Source organism: Danio rerio, chromosome 12, assembly GCF_052040795.2.
Source record: "Danio rerio strain M-AB ecotype USA chromosome 12, GRCz13ab, whole genome shotgun sequence".
NCBI lineage: Eukaryota > Metazoa > Chordata > Actinopteri > Cypriniformes > Danionidae > Danio > Danio rerio.
In genome coordinates this window covers 30,945,579-30,970,950 of record NC_141032.1, presented here as the reverse complement: position 1 = coordinate 30,970,950, position 25,372 = coordinate 30,945,579, and the positions used below count along the sequence as shown (strand labels likewise).

Genomic DNA, 25,372 nt, shown 5'->3' with positions numbered 1-25,372 from the left:
CATCTGACTCTGCAGTCACTATCCATGGCAACCACATTTGTAAAAAGCCTCGCTCATCACAAAAACTGGCAACTGTTTCCTTACAGAGCTGTGTTAGTCTCTATTGCTTTGCTGTCTCATACTTGACACAGAAAAGAACTCCAACTCTTCATTACAATGAATCAATAATTCATTCAAAGTTGAAGGCAAAATAATTAGCACTCCTGTGAAATTTGAATTCTTGTTCAAATATATCCAAGCATGGTTACTATTTGGTTTAACATTTTAAAATATAATAATTTTAATACCTAATTTCTTTTTCTTAATTAACTACATTTTTTGTTTGTCACAGTTTAAAAAATATATATTTTTACGTTTTTGTGCAAGATAATAGTATTTAACTTATAGTGTAATGTAAATGCGTAACTAGGTAAATTAGGTTAACTAAGTTAACATCTAAGGTTAAGATATATTAAGGGGCATAATAATATAGATGTTAGCATTATTTTAAACATTTTTAGATGCATACCTTTATTTTTATTTCAGTCTGATTAAAGTAACAAGAAAATATAATGTGAAAAATGATTAAAATTTCCGAGTAGGGTGTATAATTTTGTTTTCAACTGCATATGGTACTGTACTGCAAGAAGGCCCATATTTAATTCCTTACATTTATATAGCGATTTTTCTGGGCACTCAAAGTGCTTTACACATAGTGGGGAATCTCCTCATCACCCACCAGTGTGCAGCATCCACCTGGATGACGCGACTGCAGCCATTTTTCACCAGACCGCAAACCACACACCAGCTTATTGGTGGAGAAGAGACTGAGTGATGAAGTCAATTATTAAATATAGGGAGGGTTAGGAGGCCATGATGGATGGAGGCTAGTGGGCAAATTTGGCCAAGAAAATAAGAAATCAGTCTGTCATTATCAATAATAAACCACAGGTGCCCACATCGTAACCACATCGTTAGTCAATTATAAGAGTCAACCAAGGTTGCAAGTTCCGTCGTTACAAACTAGGCATGGAACGATAACCATTTTTAAGGTGTACCGCAGTTTGGAAAAGTCAATTTTTTATTTTATTTTATGCTATACCATTCCTACAGTATATGAAAGTTTTTTCAGCAAATGGATATCTCCAGCAAATGGATATCTAAAGATGCCTTTTTAAATAGTAAAGAAATCTGTGTTTTTCAAACTAATAAAGACAGCAGAAGTTAATGATTCATTTTAATTATTTAGCCTAACATGTTTACTGTTTAAATGTTTTAAAAGTTTCCCAAAATATAATGTATTGTGTTGTAAGAGAAAATAGTTATTTTTTTTTACCCAGACATTTAAAAAGAACATATTTTCAAGCAGTAATCACAATACCGTGAAACTGTGATATTTCTTTTCAAGGTTATCATACCATCAGAATCCTATACTGGCCTATGCCTTTTACAAACAGTTTGTTGATTTGATGTTTCAATAATCCATTGATCCAACAAACATTCGCAAACTGCATCGCATTTGCGTATGGTTGCAACTACCTCTAGAGCTGTAATCATAGTTCCCCTTCGGGGGGAACTCCAGCACTATAAGTGGATTTGATAGTAAAATCCACGCATTGGGAGGTTCGGTTCAGAAGCTACTCGTCTGAAAGAGTATTGAACGGGCCAATTAAGAATGAATTGGCAGCGCAAGCCTGCGCAGGTGAGCGGCATAAGCAATCAACTGAGTATATAAGCTCACCTGGCGCCAGCAGACGCTATCCTTTTCGCTTCAGAGCCTTTTCTGATCGAGCTTATGAGGGTTCCTCCTGCTGATCTACAGCCATTCGAGAGAACGATTTTCATCCCGGTCCAGAGCGAGTCCACGCAGCGGCAGACGGTCGAGCTGGGTATCTCCCTTGCCTGGCGTCCCTTTGGGTCCGGTCCTCCAAGAGCGGTGCGTATTGTTGCAAATCCTAAAAGAGCAACACAGTCGTGCAGCACGTCCTTTTCAGGATGGCGCTCCGACTGTGCGTTTCTGGTTGCGGGGGTTTCCTGGCTCCGGATGATGGACACGATCACTGCATTACATGTTTGGGGGTCCAGCATGTTAATGTGGTGCTCGGGGGCGGTTCATGTCGTCACTGCGATGCCATGACCGTTGCGCAGTTGAGATCGCGGTTAGCTTTCGTAAGAGAGCGAGCCACCCCAGTTGCCTCCTGTTCTGCAGCGGGCGCTCGGGCAGATCTGAGGGCTTCAGCGAAAGACAATCCGCCGCCCACGGGCTCGCGGACCTCTCGCTCCTCCAAGCGCTCCATCCAAGCTTCGGGTACTGAGAGTGATCCGTCTAATCAGATGGTAGCTCTCACGCTCGCTGACACCGGAGATCAGATGTCCTCCGCGGCATCGGAGGGCGGGCTTTCATTGTCCGACGATGATCCGGACCCGCTCGCCCCCTCTGGGCAAGCGAGCGCCGTCAAAACGGATCCTGAAGCGGACATGTTGGCCGTGCTTTCTCGGGCTGCTTCGGCCGTCGGGTTGGAGATGGTTTATCCCCCAGCCCCGCGGCCGGACCGACTAGATGGGTGTTACGTAGAGGATCAGAAGGCGAAGCCTTCGAAGCCTCTCGTCCCCTTCTTCCCGGAAGTGCACAGTAGGCTTACGCAGTCCTGGAGGGCACCTTTCTCTGCCCGCGCTGCGTCCGCCTCCGCCCTCACCACCCTGGATGGTGGAGCTGCCAGGGGGTATGAGGCGATCCCGCAGGTGGAGCGCGCCATTGCGGTCAATCTTTGTCCGCGTGGCGCCCCCGCTTTGCGTGGTCCGCCCCGTCTCCCGTCCAAAGCCTGTAAGTTTTCTGCCTCCCTCGGAGCTAGAGCTTACAAGGCTGCGGGCCAGGCAGCTTCCGCCTTGCATGCGATGGCCACCTACCAGCGCTACCAAGCGCAGGCGCTGGCTGAGCTGCACGAGGGTGGGTCTAACCCAGGCTTGTTACACGAGCTGCGTACGGCGACCGACTATGCTCTCCGGACCACTAAGTCCGCCGCCTGCGCACTGGGGAGGACGATGTCCACACTTGTGGTCCAGGAACGCCACCTCTGGCTAAACCTGGCAGATATGCGCGATGTCGACAAAGTTCGCTTTCTTGACGCGCCCATATCCCAGGCTGGCCTGTTCGGCGACACCGTCGGTGAATTCACCCAGGAGTTCAAGGCGGTGAGCGAGCAGTCGGATGCGATGGGCAGAGTCATCTTTCGGCGGGGCCGTAAGCCCGCTCCATCCCCGGCCGAGCCATCCACCTCCGCTGTTCCTCGCCGAGGGCGCCCGCCAACGGCCGATGCCCCGCCCCCGCCTCCGCCTCCGGCGAAGCGAGCGCGTCGAGCACGCCGAAAGCCGGTAGCCCCTCCTGCCCAGGGCCAAGTCCGGTAAACGGACCGCGAAGCGTCCCTGAGACAGGCCATCCGGAGAAGAGGAGACTTGCTCTTTCCCCGCTGGAGGGCGGGGCCCAAAATCCAACGGTACTTTTCAGTGCCACCAAAGTTTCGATCAAAGAGCATTTTCTCCCTTCCCCGGATGTGACAGCTCAAGCCCCGCCAGTCTGGGACGCGCTGCCTCTCAGCTCGCAGGGCTTGCATGCTCCGCCAGCGGCTCTCGGGCGCTGGGGGGACGGTCTCCCTTCTCCCAGCCCCCAAGCCCCCTCTCAGGAGTCAGGGTGCGGAGCCAGAGCGAAACGCTCTCCTCCAGCTCTTCTGTGGGACCCTCGCGCTCCCCGGATCAGCACACCCGCTCCTCGCTGCCCCTCCGCGGGTACGTCAACGATTGTTGCGATGACGTCATTAGCGAGGGCTCTGCCTGCTTGGTTAGCGCGGGCCAGCCCCTCGCGGTGGCTCATACGCACGATCAGACTCGGCTATGAACTACAGTTCTCCAAACGGCCTCCCAGGTTTACGGGCGTGTATTTCACCAGGGTCAATCCCCTGTCCGCCCCTGTCTTGCGAGAGGAGATTGCTGCCCTCCTGGCGAAGGGTGCAATCGAGCCGGTGCCTCCAGCCGAGATGGAGAGCGGGTTTTACAGCCCGTACTTCATCGTACCCAAAAAGAGCGGTGGGTCACGGCCAATCCTAGATCTGCGCGTTTTGAATCGCTGCCTTCACAAGCTGCCGTTCAGAATGCTTACGCAGAGGCGCATCCTCCGATGCGTTCGTCCTCAGGATTGGTTTGCAGCCATAGACCTGAAGGACGCGTATTTTCATGTCTCCATTCTTCCACGCCACCGTCAGTTTCTGCGGTTTGCGTTCGAAGGTCGAGCATGGCAGTACAAGGTCCTCCCCTTCGGGCTCTCTCTGTCTCCGCGGGTCTTCACCAAACTCGCGGAGGGTGCCCTAGCGCCTCTGCGGCTTGCGGGCATCCGCGTACTCAATAAACTCGACGACTGGCTGATTTTAGCCCACTCTCGGGAGCAATTGACTGCGCACAGAGACGAGGTGCTCCGGCATCTCCGCCTATTGGGGTTGCAGGTCAACTGGGAAAAGAGCAAACTCGCCCCGGTGCAGAGGATCTCTTTTCTCGGGATGGAGCTGGACTCGGTCACCATGGTAGCGCGCCTCTCCGGAGAGCGCGCTCGCCTGCTGCTGAACTGTCTGAGGGAGCTCGACAGCAAGTTAGTGGTCCCACTGAAATATTTTCAGAGGCTCCTGGGGCATATGGCTTCCGCTGCGGCCGTCACGCCGCTCGGGTTGCTCCATATGAGACCACTTCAGCACTGGCTTCAAGATCGAGTTCCGAGACGCGCATGGCATGCGGGCACACACCGAGTCTCTGTTACTGCGCTGTGTCGCCGCACCCTCAGCCCCTGGAACGACCCCTCGTTCCTGCAGGCCGGTGTGCCTCTGGGACAGGCGTCCAGTCATGTTGTTGTTTCGACAGATGCTTCCAGCACAGGCTGGGGAGCCGTGTGTCGCGGGCATGCAGCTGCGGGCCTGTGGGTAGGTGCCCAGCTGCATTGGCACATCAATCGCCTAGAGCTGTTGGCAGTGTTCCTTGCTCTCCGCCGTTTTTCTCCGGTGCTGGGGCAGCAACACGTGCTGGTCAGGACGGACAGTACGGCGGCGGCGGCGTATATCAACCGCATGGGGGGTATGCGCTCTCGCCGCATGTCTCAGCTCGCCCGCCGTCTGCTCCTCTGGAGTCACCCGCGGCTGAAGTCGCTGCGCGCCATTCACATCCCAGGTATGCTCAACCGTGCAGCCGATGTGCTCTCACGGCAGCAGATTCACTCTGGAGAATGGAGACTCCACCCCGAGTCTGTCCAGCTGATATGGGCGCGATTCGGGGAGGCCCAGATCGATCTGTTTGCTTCCCCCGAGAACGCTCATTGCCAGTTGTTTTATTCCCTGACCGAGGGCTCTCTCGGCACGGATGCACTGGCCCACAGCTGGCCTCGGGGCATACACAAGTATGCGTTTCCCCCAGTGAGCCTGATCGCGCAGTTAATGTGCAAGGTCAGGGAGGACGAGGAGCAGGTTTTGTTAGTTGCGCCCCTCTGGCCCAACCGAACCTGGATATCAGAGCTCTCCCTCCTCGCGACGGCCCTCCCTTGGCAGATCCCTTTGAGAGAGGACCTACTTTCTCAGGGACAAGGCACCGTCTGGCACCCTCGTCCCGATCTCTGGAACCTCCACGTGTGGTCCATAGACGCGAGGAAGACTTAGGTAACCTGCCGCCCGCGGTGGTTGATACCATCACTCAGGCTAGAGCCCCCTCCACGAGGCGCGCCTACGCCCTGAAGTGGAGTCTATTCACTGAGTGGTGTGTCTCTCGCAGAGAAGACCCCCGATCTTGCCAGATCAGTGTTGTGCTCTCTTTCCTTCAAGAGAAGCTGGACAGCAGGCTGTCGCCCTCCACTCTCAAGGTTTACGTTGCTGCCATCTCCGCTCACCATGACGCGGTGGCTGGCGGCACCGTGGGAAAGCATAACCTCATCATCCGGTTCCTCAGAGGCGCTAGGCGAATTAATCCAACTCGCCCCCCTCTCACGCCCTCTTGGGATCTCGCCCTCGTTCTTACGAGCCTGCGATTTGATCCCTTCGAGCCACTCGATACAGTATCTTTAAGATTTCTGTCCCTGAAGACAGCTCTGCTGGTCACGTTGGCCTCCATTAAGAGGGTCGGGGACCTGGAGGCATTTTCGGTCAGTGACTCGTGCCTGGAATTCGGGCCGGGATTTTCTCACGTTATTCTGAGACCCCGCCCGGGTTATGTGCCCAAAGTTCCTACCACTCCTTTTAGAGATCAGGTAGTAACCCTGCAAGCGCTGCCCCCGGAGGAGGCAGACCCAGCCCTGTCATTACTTTGTCCAGTTCGCGCTCTGCGCATTTATGTGGACCGTACTCAAAACTTTAGATCTTCTGAGCAGCTCTTTGTCTGTTATGGCGGACGGCAGCAGGGAAGTGCCGTGTCTAAACAACGTTTATCCCACTGGATTGTGGAGGCCATTTCTTGTGCTTATTTGAGCAGAGGCCAGCCGCGCCCCCCAGGAGTGCATGCGCACTCCACTCGGAGCGTTGCATCCTCTTGGGCGTGTGCGCGTGGCGCCTCTTTAGCAGACATTTGTAGAGCTGCGGGCTGGGCGACACCCAACACATTTGCAAGATTTTATAATCTGCGAGTGGAGCCGGTTTCCTCAAGGGTGTTAGGTACCTTTGGTGATTGAGGAAACAACTCGGTAGGTGTTGTACACGCTTGCGGTGCCTTTTTTTCCCTAACACGGAGAGATGTGCACCCTCCTGTCTGTCAGTAAAGTTCCCCATTCGGTGAGCCCTGCAGATTCCTCCGAGGCCCCCAGCACTGACTCAGCGGAGGAGTCACTTGCTGGCCCATTACGTAGTAGGTCTGCCCGCTGGTCAGCCCGCGTTTTGGGTATAGGTGCCTGCTATGACCGATCCCCGCTGGTGATCCCCATATGCTTTTCCGCCACGGTTAAGTCCCCCCCCTGGGCGGACCCGTGCTTTCCCTATCTGCTAACCACCTTCTTATGCGCACTCCCCCTTTCAGGGTTAGTCCATATGTAATTCCATTGTTCCCCCTATTGGGTGCGGATGGTCTCCGCAGCGTCCTCCCTACTGGGATGGCACGCTTCCCAACGTACTGTCGTGTTCCTAGAATTATCTAGACGCTAGCGACTCCCAAAAAAGATACCTATTCCGTAAAACTTCTTTTGAAGTAGGATAAGTTAGGGCCAAGGGCACGTTGGAGGACCACGCCTCTCGTGATCTGGGTGCGTCACGCTTGCCTGACCGCTCTCTCATGGTGGGTGTTGGTAAGGTGCAGTCATTATGGCGCTTTCAATGGGCTCCCAATGCGTGGATTTTACTATCAAATCCACTTATAGTGCTGGAGTTCCCCCCGAAGGGGAACGTTCGAGGTTACTAAAGTAACCCTTCGTTCCCCGAGGAGGGGAACGGAAGCACTATACTCCGTCGCCATAATGACTGTCCCTTAGCTGTTAAAAGTCTCTTCAGCTTAAAAAGGATAGCGTCTGCTGGCGCCAGGTGAGCTTATATACTCAGTTGATTGCTTATGCCGCTCACCTGCGCAGGCTTGCGCTGCCAATTCATTCTTAATTGGCCCGTTCAATACTCTTTCAGACGAGTAGCTTCTGAACCGAACCTCCCAATGCGTGGATTTTACTATCAAATCCACTTATAGTGCTTCCGTTCCCCTCCTCGGGGAACGAAGGGTTACTTTAGTAACCTCGAACGTTCTTGACTGTGTTCTGTTAGTTATCCCCCTAAGCCCTATCATTTAAAAACATTCAAACTTTTAAACTAGGTTGACACAGTAGCGCAGTGGGTAGCACGTTCGCCTCATAGCAAGAATGTCGCTGGGTCACTGGTTCGATCCTCGGCTCAGTTGGTGTTTCTGTGTGGAGTTTGCATGTTCTCCCTGCCTTCGCATGGGTTTCCTCTGGGTACTCCGGTTTCCCCCACAGTACAAAGACATGCGGTACAGGCGAATTGGGTAGGCTAAATTGTCCGCAGTGTGTGTATGTGTGGATGTTTCCCAGAAATGGGTTGCGGCTGGAAGGGCATCCGCTGTGAAAAAATTTGCTGGATAAGTTGGCGGTTCATTCCGCTGTGGTGACCCTAGATTAATAAAGGGACTAAGCAGACAAGAAAATTAATGAATGAACTTTTAAACTTAAAAAAAACAAAAAAACATTAAAGCTATTTCTCTTACTTAGTTTGCTTTTAAAAGAATTTTTACAGTTCAGTTTGAGCGTTCTTCTGACAATTGCGCTCCCATCGTAGAACACTTTGAAATCATTTGCCATTTTGCACACAGCCATGGCTCATGACCAAAGCTATAGGTGAATTATGGAAAGTGCAATCTATGTTACATCACCAAAGCTCATGAAAACGAAAATACAGTGCTCAGCTTGTACACCCCTCACAAATCTTTTAAATTAATATTTTTGAATGGGAAGCTAAACAATATTATATTTGTTCACATACATTAGATCAGTCAGTATTGAAGTTAAATGTGAAGCTTATTTAACAAAATAACTTGCATTAAAGGTCTAAAATCTAGTACAGCCAAATTTATTTGTTATAGAAAAATATTAAATACAAATTTAAGAAGAGAGAAAAAAACTAGTGAAGCAAAAAAATTGAAAATTGTAGCTGAAATTTTGTAGATTGTATTTATTTATTTTTTTTGCAATATTTAGCTTTAATTTAATTGTTTTCTTTCAATTTTTAAAAATGTTTGGTGACTAAAATATTATTTAAATAAAAATATGTTTAATAAATCTGTTGTTTAAACACACCCAAATACATTGCCTATATTCACTGAGAAATGGGTAAAAATATTCATTTTCAAAATGGGGTGTACTCAGTTATGCTGAGCACTTTATATAGGTTACATTAATGGTTTCAATTTATAGTAGCCTAGGCTATTTATTAAGAAATGTACTGTATTGGGCAAATATGCTAAAACAATTCTGCAGTCGAAAAAACAATACTTAAAACATGTATATATGTTTATACATTATTATTATTATTATTATTATTATTAATAATAAGTAGAATACTTTTTATTTCTTAATAAATAGCCTACTATAAATTTAAAAACTTAACATGATGTTTTTTTTTAATGAGATTAGAATACGCATTTGTTTTTTACACGTGTTTTTAGAATAGAATGTGGAATGTTCTCAATACTATCTGAAAGGAAACATTGGCCCTTTATGTGCTGTTTATATATATATATATATATATATATATATATATATATATATATATATATATATATATATATAAGTTCTTACTCCCCCCTGTTTAGAGTGTCATCTTATGTTATAACTAACGTGGTTCAAACGATAGGTCTGCGTCAGAGAAACTACGGTTTTGGGAAATACTCGTCACTCGCTCTTTTCGCAAATTATGCATCGTACTATGATAGTTCAGCCATGAGTTATGTTGTTGTTTGGTCAATACACCCTAGATTGGTTGTTTCTGTGGTAATGACCAGCCAGCTGTATCTCACAAACATGTCACTTTTCTTACAGTACACTGACAATCATTTCTTTTTAACACAAATTTGATCAGATACTGAACTGATATCATCTAGCTTACTCAAAATAAACAACAGTTTTTAGTCTGATAAAGAAGAACTAAACATTTAGGATAATCATCTAACCTTTATGGTAAAACAAGTTAGATTACTTGACTCAAAGCAACAGAAATTTCTCATCAACTGCACTTTATCTGATTAAGCTCTAACAAATTCGCAAAAACCTTCATGCTTTTTTTTTAAACACTCATCGTTTCTGAGATTGTGATAGATATATCAGGCGAGAGTTTTCAGTTTTACACTTAAGTGGTACATTTGACCACTTTTAACACGCATATGTTAGCATGAAGCTGGCAACCACAGACAAATACAGTATATAGCATATAGTAAATGTTGCTAAGCACATGCTGTTAAATTTTTTTGTTTCATTTAATTGTGATGAAATGTAAACAAGCTCATTTATTCTTCACTTCAAAGTTGAAAACAATTTCAAAAGCTTTTAAAGTCAATTGCCATTTGGACTAATTAATGCCCCCAACATACATACAGCATATTTTGATTATGCAAAAATGAAAATAATGAACAACTGTTAAAAAAAGCTGATTAAGAGAGTAAAAAAAAACATAGAAAGGGTTCAGACTAATAATGAAGTTCACTGCATTTTAATAAGAGTCAAATGAGTCAGCCGCCACCAGAGCGGTATGGTGCAAGGTCAGATTTCGTTAATTTTCTCTCTCATTTAGCGTAGCATTAAACTCTCTGCCTCCTCAGTCGCCCCCCGCCCCCTACACACATGCAAACACAAATTGCCAAATGGCCTAAAGAAGTCTGTGCTAACTGAATAAGAGACAACCAGCAGCACAGTTGCATAATCGTGCCTTGCATCTGTTTATATTAGATAGCAAAGAACAAACTCGCCTCAAAATAATCAAAGCACTAGATGTTTAGGCTTAATTTATATTCTTAAACCACATGTTAAAAGAAACCAAAGGCCAATCAGAATTAACTCTCTCACCACCAGTAATCTGCTAAACTTTCCTCTGTGTCTGGCCAATGAGCTGTATTGGATTTTCTTACCATCGCATCTTCATTTGCCGCAGATATTAGCATGCTCATGCTAACCCTCATCGCTAACCAGTTACTTTACCGACGCCTTATAAACAACTTAACCATCCAAGTGCCACCCTCATTTTGATAGACTCTATCTATCAAAGAGGTATTTACAACAGATTTAGATGATGAGCGACACATTTTTTTTCTCACCTCCTCACTGCTCTTTCACACATATACTCACACACTCTCTCTCACACACACACACACAAACACACACGGACACATATCTAGTATGCATCTTATGAAGAGGCCTTTGAATGCATCAACATTTGGACTGTGTACAAAGTTGCTCTATGAATGTGTGAAAGTTTTCCTTTTAACATAAATGAAGTGAAACGAGTAGTGTCACTTCTTATGTCCTGTTTCTTTGTGTCTGTGTTTATATTTTCAGCTATCTGTCTGTCTGGATTGTTAGCAAAAAATGACAACAGTATATACATTTTAAGATGACACAATAAAGGTGGTTTAACTTACATTTTAATTATTATGAAAGAGTTTCTGAGATTGTGATAGATATATAAGATACGACTTTTACACTAAAGTGGCATATTGAACTTTTTTAACAAGTTTACTGTATGTTGGCATGAAGCTGGGAATCACAGATAAATACTGTATATTGTGTATAGTAAATGTTGCTAACCACATGCTGTTCAATTATTTTGTTTCATTTCATTGTGATATTCTCACTTCAGAGTTGAAAACATTTTTAAACAATTTTAAAGCTTTTGCAATCTACATTTAAACTAATTAATACCCCTAATATAGCATGTTTCGATTATTTGATTATAGGAAATTAATATTTGTCATTTTAAATCCAAAAATAGCTTGAATTACAAAAATTACGTTGAAATTATAGGAAAAAAAGTCAGTAGTTTCTAGAAAAAAAAAAAAAAAAAAAAATATATATATATATATATATATATATATATATATATATATATATATAGGCAAGGCAATTAAAAAGAAGATAAAAAACAAATTATAAAAATGATTAAAAACAGATAAAAACTTAATGTGTTAAAACAGGTTATAAAAGAATGAAAAAGAAAAGAGACATAATAGTGCGATCTGTCGGATGTAGCACAGTGCTCATTCAGTAAAGGCACAGCTAAACAGATGTGTTTTTTAGTCTTGATTTGAATGTGCCTAATGTTGGAGCACATCTGATTATTTCTGGAAGCCGATTCCAGCAGCGAGGGACATAGTAGCTGAAAAGCCGATTCACCCAGCTTTGACTGAACTCTTGGATTTTCTAGTTTATTTGATCCTAAAGATCTGAGTGATCTGTTAGGTTTGTATTCAGTGAGCATATCTGTAATGTATTGAGGTCCAAGGCCTTTTAGTGATTTATAGACAAGTAATAATACTTTAAAATCTATTCTGAATGTAACTGGCAGCCAGTTTAAAGGCCTGAGGACAGGTGTGATGTGCTCTGATTTTCTGGTTCTGGTCAGAATCCTGGCCGCAGCGTTCTGGATGAGCTGAAACTGTCTCACTGTCTTTTTGGGAATGGCCAGTGAGGAGGCTGTTACAGTAATCCACCCTGCTGCTGATAAAAGCATGAACAAGTTTCTCTAAATCCTCACTGGAAAAAAAGCATCTAATTCTTGCAGTGTTTTTGAGATGATAGTATGCTGATTTACTAACTGCTTTGACATGACTACTGAAACTCAGATCTGACTCCGACGTCACACCAAGATTCTTGACCTATTTTTTTGTTGTTTGACCCTTAGAGCCAAGGTACACATTCACCTTGAGAACCTCATCTCTGTTCCCAAATGCAATTAATTTAGTTTTCTCTTCGTTTAACTAATATACACGGTCAAAAGTTTGGAGTTAGTGTTTTTTTTTAAGAAAATTATTCTGTTCATCAAGGCAGCATTCATTAAATGTTAAAAAAGATGTTGAATTGTTAATTTTATTTAATAAATTAATTCATTAATTAATTTAAAATGTATTTAATGTTGTCTGTAGTTTCAAATTAAATAATTACTCCAGTCATTTTTGCTTTTATTACTATTGCCATTAATAATAATAATATTAACAGGGCTTGACATTAACACCCGCCAAATGTGGGTAAATTTCAGCTGTGGCGAGTTAGACAGACACTCCACTAGCCACTATGGCGGTTGATATTCGTGCAAATGTGATCTTAGAATACCGAATGTGAGGATGATTACTCACGCACAAAGGTGATGTGATGTGCGCGTTTGTTTCCTTGCGCGTAGCAACGGTGCCTGGAAAGACAACTGCTGCAATCAGTTTTCTATGAAATAGACTGGACAAAAGTGATGCTTGTGCACCCACAGTCCTGCTGCTTTCGAGAGCTCCAAAAGTTTTTAAAAAAAAATATTTTTTGTTTAATAAAGGTGACTTAAATGTGATTTAAATAATAAAAAAAATAATATGGTTCATTATCATTTTTACAATACCATTGCTTTAATAGGATATAAACTCCCCTTTTACAGTATGTGTAAATGGTGATCTGAGAGACATTTAGCCAGGACAGACTAGTGTGCATAGTTTTAGATACATGACACAAATTTTTTAAATGTCTATTTTTTTTTTTAAAGGTTTTTATTGAATAAAAAGAGCACTGTCTACAGTTATATTGTGTGTGTTTTGACATTATTTAAAATTTGTGGCTAATAAATAATTATTTATTTTAGTGTGGTCAGAGATAAATTTGGTAAATCCCAGGGTGGAGCCCTGTCGACACAGTCGAAATAAAAGTCATTTTAGCATGCCAAAATCAATTTTATGCATATAAAATATATTTTTCCAATAACAAAATTGTGACTAGTGAAAATGGCGAGTGGCTTGTATTGTTAGAAATCTACTCACCCAAGTGGCTGGAGATAAAAAAAAAGTTAATGTCAAGCCTTGAATATTACTGATGATAATAATAGTAATAATAAGAAATAATAACAATAATAATTAATGTTAGGGTGATTTCTGAAACGATCATGCAACTCTGAAGACTGGAGTAATGAAGCTGAAAATTCATCATTAAAATCACTGGAATAAATTATTAAATTAAATTCTAAAATGCTTTTGAACAGTTATTTTATAATGCAATAACATTTCACAATTTTATAATTTGTACAATATTTTTGATGAAATAAAGCAGACTTGGTGAGCAAAAACGTAGTGTATGCATATTTAAGATGATTGTTGCGAATTGGGAGTTCAATCAGATAAAGCTCATCTGATGACAAAGTTTCTCTTTGCATCAGTTAGCAAAAATATTTTATAAAACCTTGATGATTATCATACATCCATGACTGAAGATGTGTCAGCCTAAATGAACTGTTGTTTGTTTGAAATCTATTTTTCAATCTTCCTGTGTATATTGATATCTAATATATTATATAAAAGGGTAAAGTCGTCATCCTTGAAGTATGAAAAAGTTCTTTTGTTGAGCAGCTGCAGAGCTATTAAGTACAAAAAGAACAAAATGCAAAAAAAGTCAGTGTGGGTGGCTGTGTATGTGTGATTTCTATGCGAATTTTGATGATGATGATCCAGTGTAGGAGGGATGTGTATGTGGGCTGCTAAAGCGATGTCTGACCTTTGGTCTGAAACTAGTATCTATAATATTCACCGTCCTTATGCTAACAAATGCCAGCTATATGGGTTTTAGCTTCTCTCTTTCAGCTAAACTTCACTACAGAGCAGCCAAATAAGCTAATGAGCACAGCCCACGCTGCAGACGATAAATACTATGCAATCAGAACAAATAAGCAGCTTAGCTCAGCAAGCAGCATTTTAAAAATAATTGCAAAACGCACTTATCAAGTGCTCAAATCTTTTTTTTTTTTTTTTTTGCTTAATAACGTACTTTAAACCAAGCATCTCAATGAAAGTCAAATACATGTTAAATGATATTAACTCTTTAACTCTTTAGGGCAGTGATGCCCAAACTAGGGCCCAACGTTGGCCCATGGTAACATTTGATTTGGCCTGTCATCCCATCTGAGAAGAGAGGGAGAATGATTGGGTTGGTTTTGAGATTCAAATTTCATGAAACTCTTGATTTGTTTTAAAATGTATGTTCAAATGCATATTCTGTCACCTGACAATGCAGAGAATTCGAAGAGCAAATCAAGTCAAAGACAAATTCTGCTTGACCTGAGTATCGTTGCACTCCACTGTGTTATAAATGGGATTGTTTATGTTTTATTGCAATAAGTTCTAATTTAAAAAAGTTAAACTGCATTAGTTAATATGATTTGAAGTATTATTTTCTATTTATTTTGATATGAGATAAATTAAGAAATTACTCATGGCAACTTTAGTTTTGGTATATTTACCTTTGACTTACGGCTCTCTGTGATATTTAGTGTTTGGCCCTTCATACAACAAAAAGTTTGGGCACCCCTACTTTAAGGCCATTCTTTTTACTTTTTTATTTGTATATGGAAAAAAATAAAAGAGATCATGAAAATTCCTCTGGGATTATGATTTATAGATTTGTAGTTGTGTGTTGAGTAAAACAATATATCTTTTTTTTATTCTGAAAGATAATTGAAAAAAATGAGCATTTTTAACAATGTAAATTGGTCAAAATACTAGAAAAAAAAAAACGTTTATTTTCATTTTTACATTACTGATGTTTTAAATTCAGAAGAGTCAGAAAGCAATATTTAGTAAATTGGTAGAATGGTGGTGGATGAGGAGACCCCCCCCCATTTATTATTATTATTTTTATTATTATTATTATTATCATTATTATTATTATTATTATTATTATTATTATTATTTAAATAAATAATAGTTTGAATCACATAAAATGAAAACATTTGTTATATTGATTCACTGTCATTTTGTGCTAAATGATATCATTTAGAAACAGAACATTTTGAAACAAAAGCCCCCTCTTAAGTTATTCAACATGAATGATTATGCAACCAATTACTAAACATTAACAGCCAGTAATATTTAACTGACATTAACAATAATAATAATGTAATAAATAATGAGGCGAAGCAGTGGCGCAGTAGGGCTGCCGCCTCACAGCAAGAATGTCGCTGGGTCGCTGGTTCGAGCCTCGGCTCAGTTGCCGTGCTCAGTTGCCGTTTCTGTGTTGAGTTTGCATGTTCTCCCTGCGTTTGCGTGGGTTTCCTCCGGGTGCTCCGGTTTCCCCCACAGTCCAATGACATGTGGTACAGGTGAATTGGGTAGGCTAAATTATGAGTGTGTATGAATGTGTGTGTGGATGTTTCCCAGAGATGGGTTGCGGCTGGAAGGGCATCCGCTGCGTAAAAACTTGCTGGATAAGTTGGCGGTTCATTCCGCTGTGGCGACCCTGATTAATAAAGGGACTAAGCCGACAAGAAAATGAATGAATGAATAATAAATAATATTATATTAAAATATAAATGATATATAGTAACTGTTAAAAGTGTTTAAAACATGAAAGAATGTGACTATATCAAGCCTTTTTGAAGTCTATTCATATTTCGTCATATAATTTATGGACTCTTTGACAATTGAATCTCTCTGATCAAAAATACAGAAGTAGATTTACAACATATTTGCATGTTTAAAACTCTCTAATGTTGGTTAATTCTACTGACATGCAAGTAAATGAATATAATTTGAGATTTTAAGTGTTTTAGTTTATTTATTTTTGATTTTGATATATTGTAATTATTTTATTTTATATATTTTATATTTAATTAATTAGCTTTTTCATATTCATATTTCTTTTATTTCATATTTATGTCACTATCAAAGATGTATATTTTATGTCTCTTTATTCTTTATTAATAAAACAATAATCCTTTTCAGATCTATGTTATAAACACGTCAGGTCAAAGAATAGCTAAAACCATTTCAAAAGATATCAGAATACATAACCTGAATTACTACACCTGGTTTCATTAATTTTCATCATGTAATTTGTAAAGGCAAAATAAATATTATAGATTTACATAGATATACACAAGGTATAACAACTTTAATAATTTACAAAAAACACTTTAAGCATAAAAGTTTAAGTATAAAATACCTTGTTTTAAATGATTATATGCCAAAAAAATGTAATCGTTGCCCAATAATTTCCCCAAAATGATATCAAATCTGTTTTGCCTGTGCCATAATCGTCTAAGTGATATTTTCCTCTCTTTTACAACCGTTGGTGATGAAAATGAAAACAAATCTAACTTTCCCTCCAAAGAAACCCGTCCTTCAGAAAAGACAACAAAAACATCCAAAAACTACCTGATTCTGAGTAACTGCAAGTAAAGCATTTGGCCGGTTTCTGTTAAATCACGACTCTTACAAGAACCAGCAGTTCAAACAGAGAGGGGGAGTAGAGTGTGAAACTGAGGTGCAAACAGACGTAGGCATTACTGTGACCTTCCTTTCCAAGACTCCCCATTTCACTTCAACCAGGTTACTTTCTGTTCACCTGTATTCTCTTCAGACCACTTCTGCTTGATCGTGAAAGTGATCTGGAGACTTGCCAATACTTACACTGCCCTCTACTGGCACATGTATTTTGCCCACACAACCGGCTGTGCAGTTGCAGCAACACTTAAAACAGGTTTACAAAAAGCAGCAACTGTAATATTTGATTTAAGACGGCAGACACTTACTGTTCATCTCCAACTTTCTTTATCCACTCCACATCACACTGTCCACATGTGGAGCTCACGTCCTGCAAGAGAGGAATTTCATAGAGGATTTTCAGACTTTTATGTGGATTAATTTATGTTCAGTGTAATATGTTTGTAAAACTTATTTTCTTTTCAAGTGTGAGAGGTTAAGATTTAATGTCTCTAATGCGGCATATATTTGATCCAAAATCCAGGTAAAGCTATTTCTGTGAAATGTGATTTAGAATTTAAATGTTCTGTTTACATTTTAGTTGTTTTTTTGTTGGCAAAGCTGTATTATCCACATCATTACTACTGACTTAAATGTCACATGGTCCTTAAGAAATCTTAATTTAATGTTTACAAAAAATAAAAGTGTGCTGCTTCATGCTAGTACATGATTATAATATATATTTCTTCCAAAAATGGTATTGTAAATGGCTTAAAGTCTGAAGTGCAACCAGGTCACACATCACTGCGAGATTTCTGCAGACATTATTCCAAAGGCAAATATCAAATATGCCATTTTAAAATGTATTAGGGCTTTTAATGTTATCTTATTTCATCTAAAGGCCACATTCACACAAGTGAAGATAAATTCATGAATAACTTGTTTATCAAAACCTAAATCTAAATTTAAAATGGTAGAATCCACGTTAATTAAGGATGCTTCTCAGTTATCATCCTTGTTCAGTAGTCAGTGCACTGATCAGGTTGCCTGCCATTTTAAGTGTTTTCTCAATTGTAAATTTTTTCCAATGAACTGAAATGTTCCCACCCTGAAAAGTCCCCCAATGCATGCACTATATGTGTGAAATATGAATCATATTAACCCTATCATCAACCACAATGGCAAACAAGAGATGTTTACCTATAAATCTGTTATTTATTTAATTTTAGCATGAACAAACTTATCTGTTAGAAAAAAATCTAGCAAATATTTATAATTGCTTATTCGTTGAAACATCGCTGGTGTGAAACCATCAAATTATTTAGCAATAATGTACTCTGAAAACATCAAGTAAAATATTATATATGAAAATGATTAGTTCTTCTGTTATTTATTAGTTCCAGATATTATGGTGGACAATGAGGACAATCTCATGTCCCAGTCAGTGTGTCCAAGTTTGTGGTGAACCAAGTTCATCACTATCCTTACAAGTACACCAGAGGTGGAAATGATGTCGAGAGCTGGGCTGCTGGTTGAGACACACTCTAAATTATTAAGAGTGATGAGGAACAATATAATTTGAGTCACTTTCCAAAAAAGTTTTGATAAATGATAGAAATATTGACATAATCGACTTAATAAAGGTAGTCGACACAGCTTGTGGCATCTCAAATCTAAACAAAGTTATGGTGCATTGGTGTGGATGCTAATGTAGACCATTTCAATGTGGTCATATCATTGGCTAATAAATATTTCCTGCTTGCTATCAAACTGTTTCATAACTGGATGAGGCAATTTAATCATAATCATGTTAAAACAGCTATCATAACATTATTTATCAATATGTGACTCTTTGGATTCTCGGAAGCTATAGAAATTAAAAATGTAAAACAGGAAATACGTTGGGACCATTGTTTTTGTTTACATCCAACAAAATGTTTTATAGTTATCTTTATTTTGGTATAGATATGTCATATGTCTAGTATATGTTATAGACATCATTGTCAGTGTTTGTATGTGAGTGTTACAGACCCTCTGTCTGTGGTTGCTCTGCAGTTCCCTCAGCTCCTCCCTCAGTCTCTCGCATTCAGCCTTTATCTCCTCCTCCCTCTGACACGCCCCCTGAGCCTCATGCCTCGCCCCCTCTAGCTCCGCCTCCAAACGCTGCAGTTTGAGGTCAGAGAGGGTGTCCAGACTGCGGGAGCTCTGCAGGGTCATGGGGCAGTCCAGCACTAGAGGAGGACAGTTATAGATAAGCCAGACAGATTGAATCAATGATTATTTATCAACAGCCGACATATGCAAATCAATGCACACAAAACAAATGCAGATATAACTGGGCAGATATTGTGAAACTGTCAATATGATTTTGAACATTCTGATGAGCCATTATGAAAACCCCCAGCCTGGAGGAATTGAGTGCATTTGTCATCCAATCAGTTTAGAGTGCAGTATAATGTATATAGCATTGACAGCTTGCTTTCAGTCAGTAGTGTGTTTGGTGCCAGAATTGGAAAAGCTGCATTATTATTAGAGTTTGATTGAGAACAAACTGTTACTTTTGACGGCACACACTGTGAGTTCAGATGCCAAGGGTGTAGATTTGCTAGATTTGGACATTGGTGGGGACCAGTGATTCTAATATGGGCTGCAGGAAAGGAATAGATCATCTTTAATCTTGATTTTTCATAATTAATGGAGGCCAAAATCTGAAACAAAACTGAATTTCAATGACTTGAACAGCCCTTGAACAGAACGTGATTTTGATTACACTTTTCTCTAAAAAGTAACTCATGTCCAATTTTGTTGTTGTTGTTGCTGTCATTCTCACTTGCTTTTGCCACCCATGTGTCACCCACATCGCAACTGTGTCCTGCACAGTTAGATCTGAATTATACTTCTGCGTGATGTGATCACCATGGATGCTTTTCACAACACTGTTATGATAGCTTTTAACAGTGATCAGCATCTTCATCCTTGAAAGTTTTTAATATTTTGATTTAGAAAAATGTGTACATATGTATTTATTCATTCATCCATTTTTTTTTCGGCATAGTCCCTTTATTAATCAGGGGTCGCCACAGCGTAATGAACCACCAACTTATCCAGCATATGTTTTACGCAGCGGATGCCCTTTCTGCTGCAACCCATCACTGGGAATATTTATGTATGTATTATATCATTTTTGCTTCAAATATACAAACAATAAATTACCGCTTGTGTAAGGAATTGGTAGTCAGCATCAGGACAGTACATTCGATGTTGGTCTCTCTTCTGGCTGCTGTTATCATTCTCAAACCCAATTGTTTTCCTATTTTTAAAAGTCTTACTAACACCATCATGGAGTTTTTCTTTTAATATTTCAGCAAATAAGATTGTAAAAAAAATATTTGTTGTACTTAACTATGACGACTTGCGCTACTGAGAAATCCAGAAATGTAAAAAGCGTTCACTGTTCAAATTATTATTGATTAGAAAATTAATATTAAAATGTCCAATCAAATTTATCATATAGATGAAAGTACACTGTAAAAAAATTCTGTACAATAACAGGTAAAAGACTGTATATTTTAACAGAATTTTTCCATACTATACATATTACGGGTGTTTTTCCATTTATATACATTTTCGAATTGCATTATGGGATTGAGATCGCAGCTCAGACAGCATTTAATGGACAACAGGACATAGCTCTTCCTCTGTTTCTCTCTGGTAAGTACGGTTAAAAAAACATCACAATATTTTAGTTAAATGACTGCTATTTTAAAAGATTACTGTCTTGTCTGAACTGCCCATGGAAAGTACAGTGAACTAAGTTGAATATTGTTAATAAGAACACTTTTTTCATTAAGGTCAAACTGTACTATGAGTTGTTAAATGTAATACAAACAAGCATTTACCTAATGAATTTTACCTTTTTATGCATTTTCCTTGTCAGTAAATATGCTATTGGTTAATTTACAGTTGTACATACGTATACGTAATGGATGCCAATCAATCTAAAACTGATTGCAACAACTGTTGACAATATTTACACAACTATTAAATACTTTGTTGGACCACCAGTAGCCTCACCCTGTAGTCTCCTAGGCTGCTATTAACCAGCAGCTTTTCAGTTAATTTTTTTAATCTTTAGTACACTTTGTGTACATTTTAGTGTAATGTTAGTTTACATTATTTTGCTGTCCTCACTTACATAAACAATTTATACAGTAGTGTCCTGCACCCAAATCTAGAAAAGCGAAATAACATCTGATATCGTATTTTTTTCCCCTGACTGTATGTATAAAATACAGATTTCTCACTGACCTCTGAACTTTACTCAGATTTAAGACCAACAAAGGTATATACTGTGAGTCTGTTACGCAATGGGGCATTGTCTCCTCCATCAGCCAATAGTAACAAGCATCAGCTTACTGTCTGGGCAGGAGTGTTAATGTTGCTGCCCCAGGACCAGCACAGTTAGAAGCCTAAAGTCAGTCCACGCATGTCCCTTACTACAGTATGTGGCTGTGGAGCACTGAAGATGGCAAATGGAGACTGAAGTGTTTCCTGCTCCTCACCCCCGGCGTGGGCACTGTGATTCAGCAGCTCACTGAACAGCCGTCCTTGAGCCAGCAGCTATTGTGACAGTTCAGCAATAAGCCAGAAAACACACACCCCTGCTGCACGCCTACACATCATACCAAAACCACAGCCAAATGGATTTTTATACTCTTTTTCTTCAAATTTGCATGGAATATTTGTATTCATGAGTGCAAACTAAATTGACATAATTCTTGTACTACCTTCTGACGGGGTTACAGAACATCTCTGTTGCCTAATTTACATAAATACATAATTTGCTTAAGTTCTCTGGGATTTTTTGACTCCCGTTGAGCTCTAAGTTTGACTGAATCCTTTTAGATCTTGGATTGGGGTCACAGGGGAAAGGATTGACCTTTTTTGTCGCAAAATATGTTTCACCTGGTTACAAAGTCTGTTTGTGGTGAATAAAAAGAGACAGTGAAAGGAAAGAGAAGAAGAAAAAGAAGGAAAGAAAAAACAAATGAGATAAAAATGAGAGAGATACAGAACAACACTACCATTGGGGGGAAACAAAGAGGAACAAAAGGACAAGAGGAGCGATGCTCGCCCTGTTTGAAGTGCTTCACAGGAGAGGTGCTCTTTGAAAAAAACAAAATTAGGCCAGATTGGAAACTGGATAGAAAATGCAGAGCATATATAATGAAAAAGGACACTTCAAAGACCCCATGATGTTGGGATTGGAACACAAAGGAAGCAGGCAAATCAAATAACAAATAATGAACGATCTTAAAAATATAACATGCTTATGAATAGCTTTTATATGTGTGTATGTGCTATAATATTATGCACTGTAATATTGATGTTTGATTTGTTGTTTGAATGATGTCATTGATGTAAATAAAAAGTTCTCCCAAAAATGAAAATCCTGTTATCATTTACTTGCCCTTGTTTTAAAACTGTTTGGGTTTCTTTCTTCTGATAAACAAAAAAGAACATATTTAAAAAAATGTTTGGTGCTGTGACCAATTGACTTTTATAGTATTATCAGCGTTCTTTCAAATATAATTTTTTGTGTTGGTTTTTAATACATTAATTAAAGCCCTCCGAATCAATAAAGACCTTGATACTTTGCTAGCCCTTTTTGGAGTATCTCTTGGACCTGATTTGACAGTATGTGACAGCAAGGCTGTTGGTTTTACCAATATTTTAGCCAGACGTGCCATACTTCTAAAGTGGAAACACAGTTCCCCCTACACATTACAAGTGGATACAGGACATTTTTTACTGTGTCATTTTTGAAAAGCTATAAGATGCTTACTCCTCGGCTCACAAGAATCCTTTTCTAAAATTTGGAATCCATTTCTTGATTATATCAAAGGCCTGCCTATTACACCTGGTGCTGGCAACCTGTAACATTTGTGGTTTTATTAGAAGGTTTATTATTCTATATTTTTAATTATGATTATTTCCCCCATCTGTATCCAGTTATTCTCTGATGTTATGTACTTACAGTATGTATCTAATGTACTTAATTTGATATTTATGTGTTTTATTTTTCTGGTAACACTTTATTTTGATGGTCCATTTGAGTATTAGACTGTCTGCCTAATATCTGTTGATACTGCTCCTTCAGTAGACATTTAACTGACTATAAGAAACTTTGCAAGTACGTCAACACACTAACCCTTAAACTAACCCTAACCCCAACCTAAATATCCACTTATAATCTATTGAGAATTAGTTGGCATGCAGATGCAATGTAACTTAAATAAAAAATATAAAAAAACGAACCATCAAAAAGTGTGACCATTTGTCTTTGTTAATTGAGTTAATGAATGAGAGGTTAGGGGATGAGATTAACAATGGACAACATATTACTGCCTGCTTCTCAATATGTCGTTTGTATTGTCATACAAAAGACCAATAAAAGATTGAAAATAATATATTATTTTTGTGTTCAACGGAAGAAAGAAACTCAAGAAGGTTTTAAAGACAAAACAAATGAGTTTATTTTTATTTTTGAGTGAACTGTCCTTTAAATTTTATCCTTATCAGACTTAAATGTGAAAAAAGAGAAAAGAGAGAAAAAAAGAGAACCTAACAGTATGCTAACAAAACCAGTTAATCAAGTGCTATTTTGGGGTTTTTGCCTGGATTTTTCCTACCCAAATTCAAAAGTTTCCCAAATCCACACGCCAAGATGTAAATGCAAAGGCTTGGTATCATTTTAAAGAAAACCATTTGAATTTTCATAAAACACTGTTAAAGGTGATTAAAATAATTGTATATGTTGTATGTGTTATACTTAACCCCTCCAAAAAAGACACTTTTTTTGTTTGTAAACTCAAATTTAAAAGTGGGCGATGCAGTGGCACAGTAGGTAGTGCTGACACCTCACAGCAAGAAGGTTGCTGGGTCACTGGTTCGAACCTGGGCTCAGTTGGCGTTTCTTTGTGGAGTTGGCATGTTCTCCCTGCGTTCACGTGGGTTTCCTCCGGGTGCTCTGGTTTCCCCCACAGTCCAAAGACGTGCGGTACAGGTGAACTGGGTAGGCTAAATTGTCAGTGTGTGTGTGTGTGTGTGTGTGTGTGTGTGTGTGTGTGTGTGGATGTTTCCCAAAGATGGGTTGCAGCTGGAAGAGCATCCGCTGCGTAAAAACGTGCTGGATAAGTTGGCGGCTCATTCTGCTGTGGCGACCCCAGATAAAAAAAGCGACTAAGCCGACAAGAAAATGACTGAATGTATTTAAAAGTGTACCTTTTAAGGTTCTGTGTGGTCTAGGTTGCTGTAACTTAATTTTGGTATTTCCTGTACATGCCAAAGAAAAATGTCTCTATCATAATCTTTGCAAAAGTTATTCTATTCCAACTGATGAGAGAATGTAACCATTTATGAGGGTATTGGGCCAGTACGCACCTTTAAAATTGAAAGAATGTGGAAATAAATGATGTCACGGACCCAGTACCGGGTACGCAGAGTTTACAGAAAAGTTAAAATGTTTTGTACCCCATAGACCCTCACGCACCTCCACACTCTCCTCATAACTTATACTCCCCATGGTCACTGGACTATGTGAAGTTTCATGAATAATTTCGAGAGGAGCACGTGATAAGATTGAGCACGACTGGCTGCTCATCTGTAATCAGTAATAATCCAATCAGAATGATCCTAGCTTACAATAAATGGATCTTTTTTTCCCTCCCGGGTGGGAGCCTTGGGCTCAAGTATCTCCGAGCTCAGTGTTCTCTCTTGGGACAGCATGTCAAATCTGCTATTAACGCTAAGCATATCTAAGTGGGAACTCTTGAATTAATATTTGCATCTAGAATAGAACATGTCCACTGCATATATACATTTGTAATTCTTTTCATATCTATCTGCATACCCTGATTTAAAATAGTAACCTATACATATATTCATTTATAGTAAATCTCTGTTCATAGTTAATACAATATGTATATAATGTTCATAGTACATCCATCTGTAAATATTACCCATAATTTTTCTAGAACTGCACTTTTTAAGTTATACCTATATCCTGCAATTGCACTGCTATTGCACTTCTGGTTACCTAAACCGCACTTTGTTGCCTTAAACTTGTACATGTGTAATGGAAATAAAGTTAAATCTAATCTAATCTATTACATATGAGATTTAAACTTTTAGAATTAAAAGATGTTGAATAACAAATAACTCAACATTTAAATAAAATTAAACACAGTGTAGATGCCACATCTATGTTTGTTTCTGTTCAGTTCTTTTCTTTTTCAGTTCCCTTCTCCTACATTTGATTCTACCTTTGTCCCCATTTTGCTGTGGATAGATTGCCTCCATTGTTACTCCTTAGTTACATCACCTGTCCATAGTTGTTAATTATCCTATTTAAAGCCCATTTTGTCAGTCCATTGTTTGGTCTCATAGACGCAATAAT

The 25,372-nt window shown here is 40.0% G+C and overlaps 2 protein-coding genes across 6 annotated transcripts in view; one reads left to right on the top strand and one right to left on the bottom strand.

The window, feature by feature from the left end:
- Positions 1 to 25,372, top strand: part of LOC100538338 (uncharacterized) — a 146,846-nt gene that overhangs the window by 29,239 nt on the left and 92,235 nt on the right. The gene's annotated exons all lie outside the window — the stretch shown is intronic.
- tbkbp1 (TBK1 binding protein 1) overlaps positions 1 to 25,372 on the bottom strand; it is a 107,316-nt gene that overhangs the window by 18,394 nt on the left and 63,550 nt on the right. For all 3 annotated transcript variants that reach the window (XR_015504198.1, XM_087276450.1, XM_087276449.1), the window contains 2 exons: positions 18,946 to 19,145; positions 17,244 to 17,305 (listed from right to left, as the gene is read on the bottom strand). Coding sequence is in view for 2 of the 3 variants with exons in the window: in XM_087276450.1 (XP_087132576.1) it covers positions 17,244 to 17,305; positions 18,946 to 19,145 (262 nt within the window). In the remaining variant the exon portion in view is untranslated. The remainder of the gene's footprint in view (positions 1 to 17,243; positions 17,306 to 18,945; positions 19,146 to 25,372) is intronic.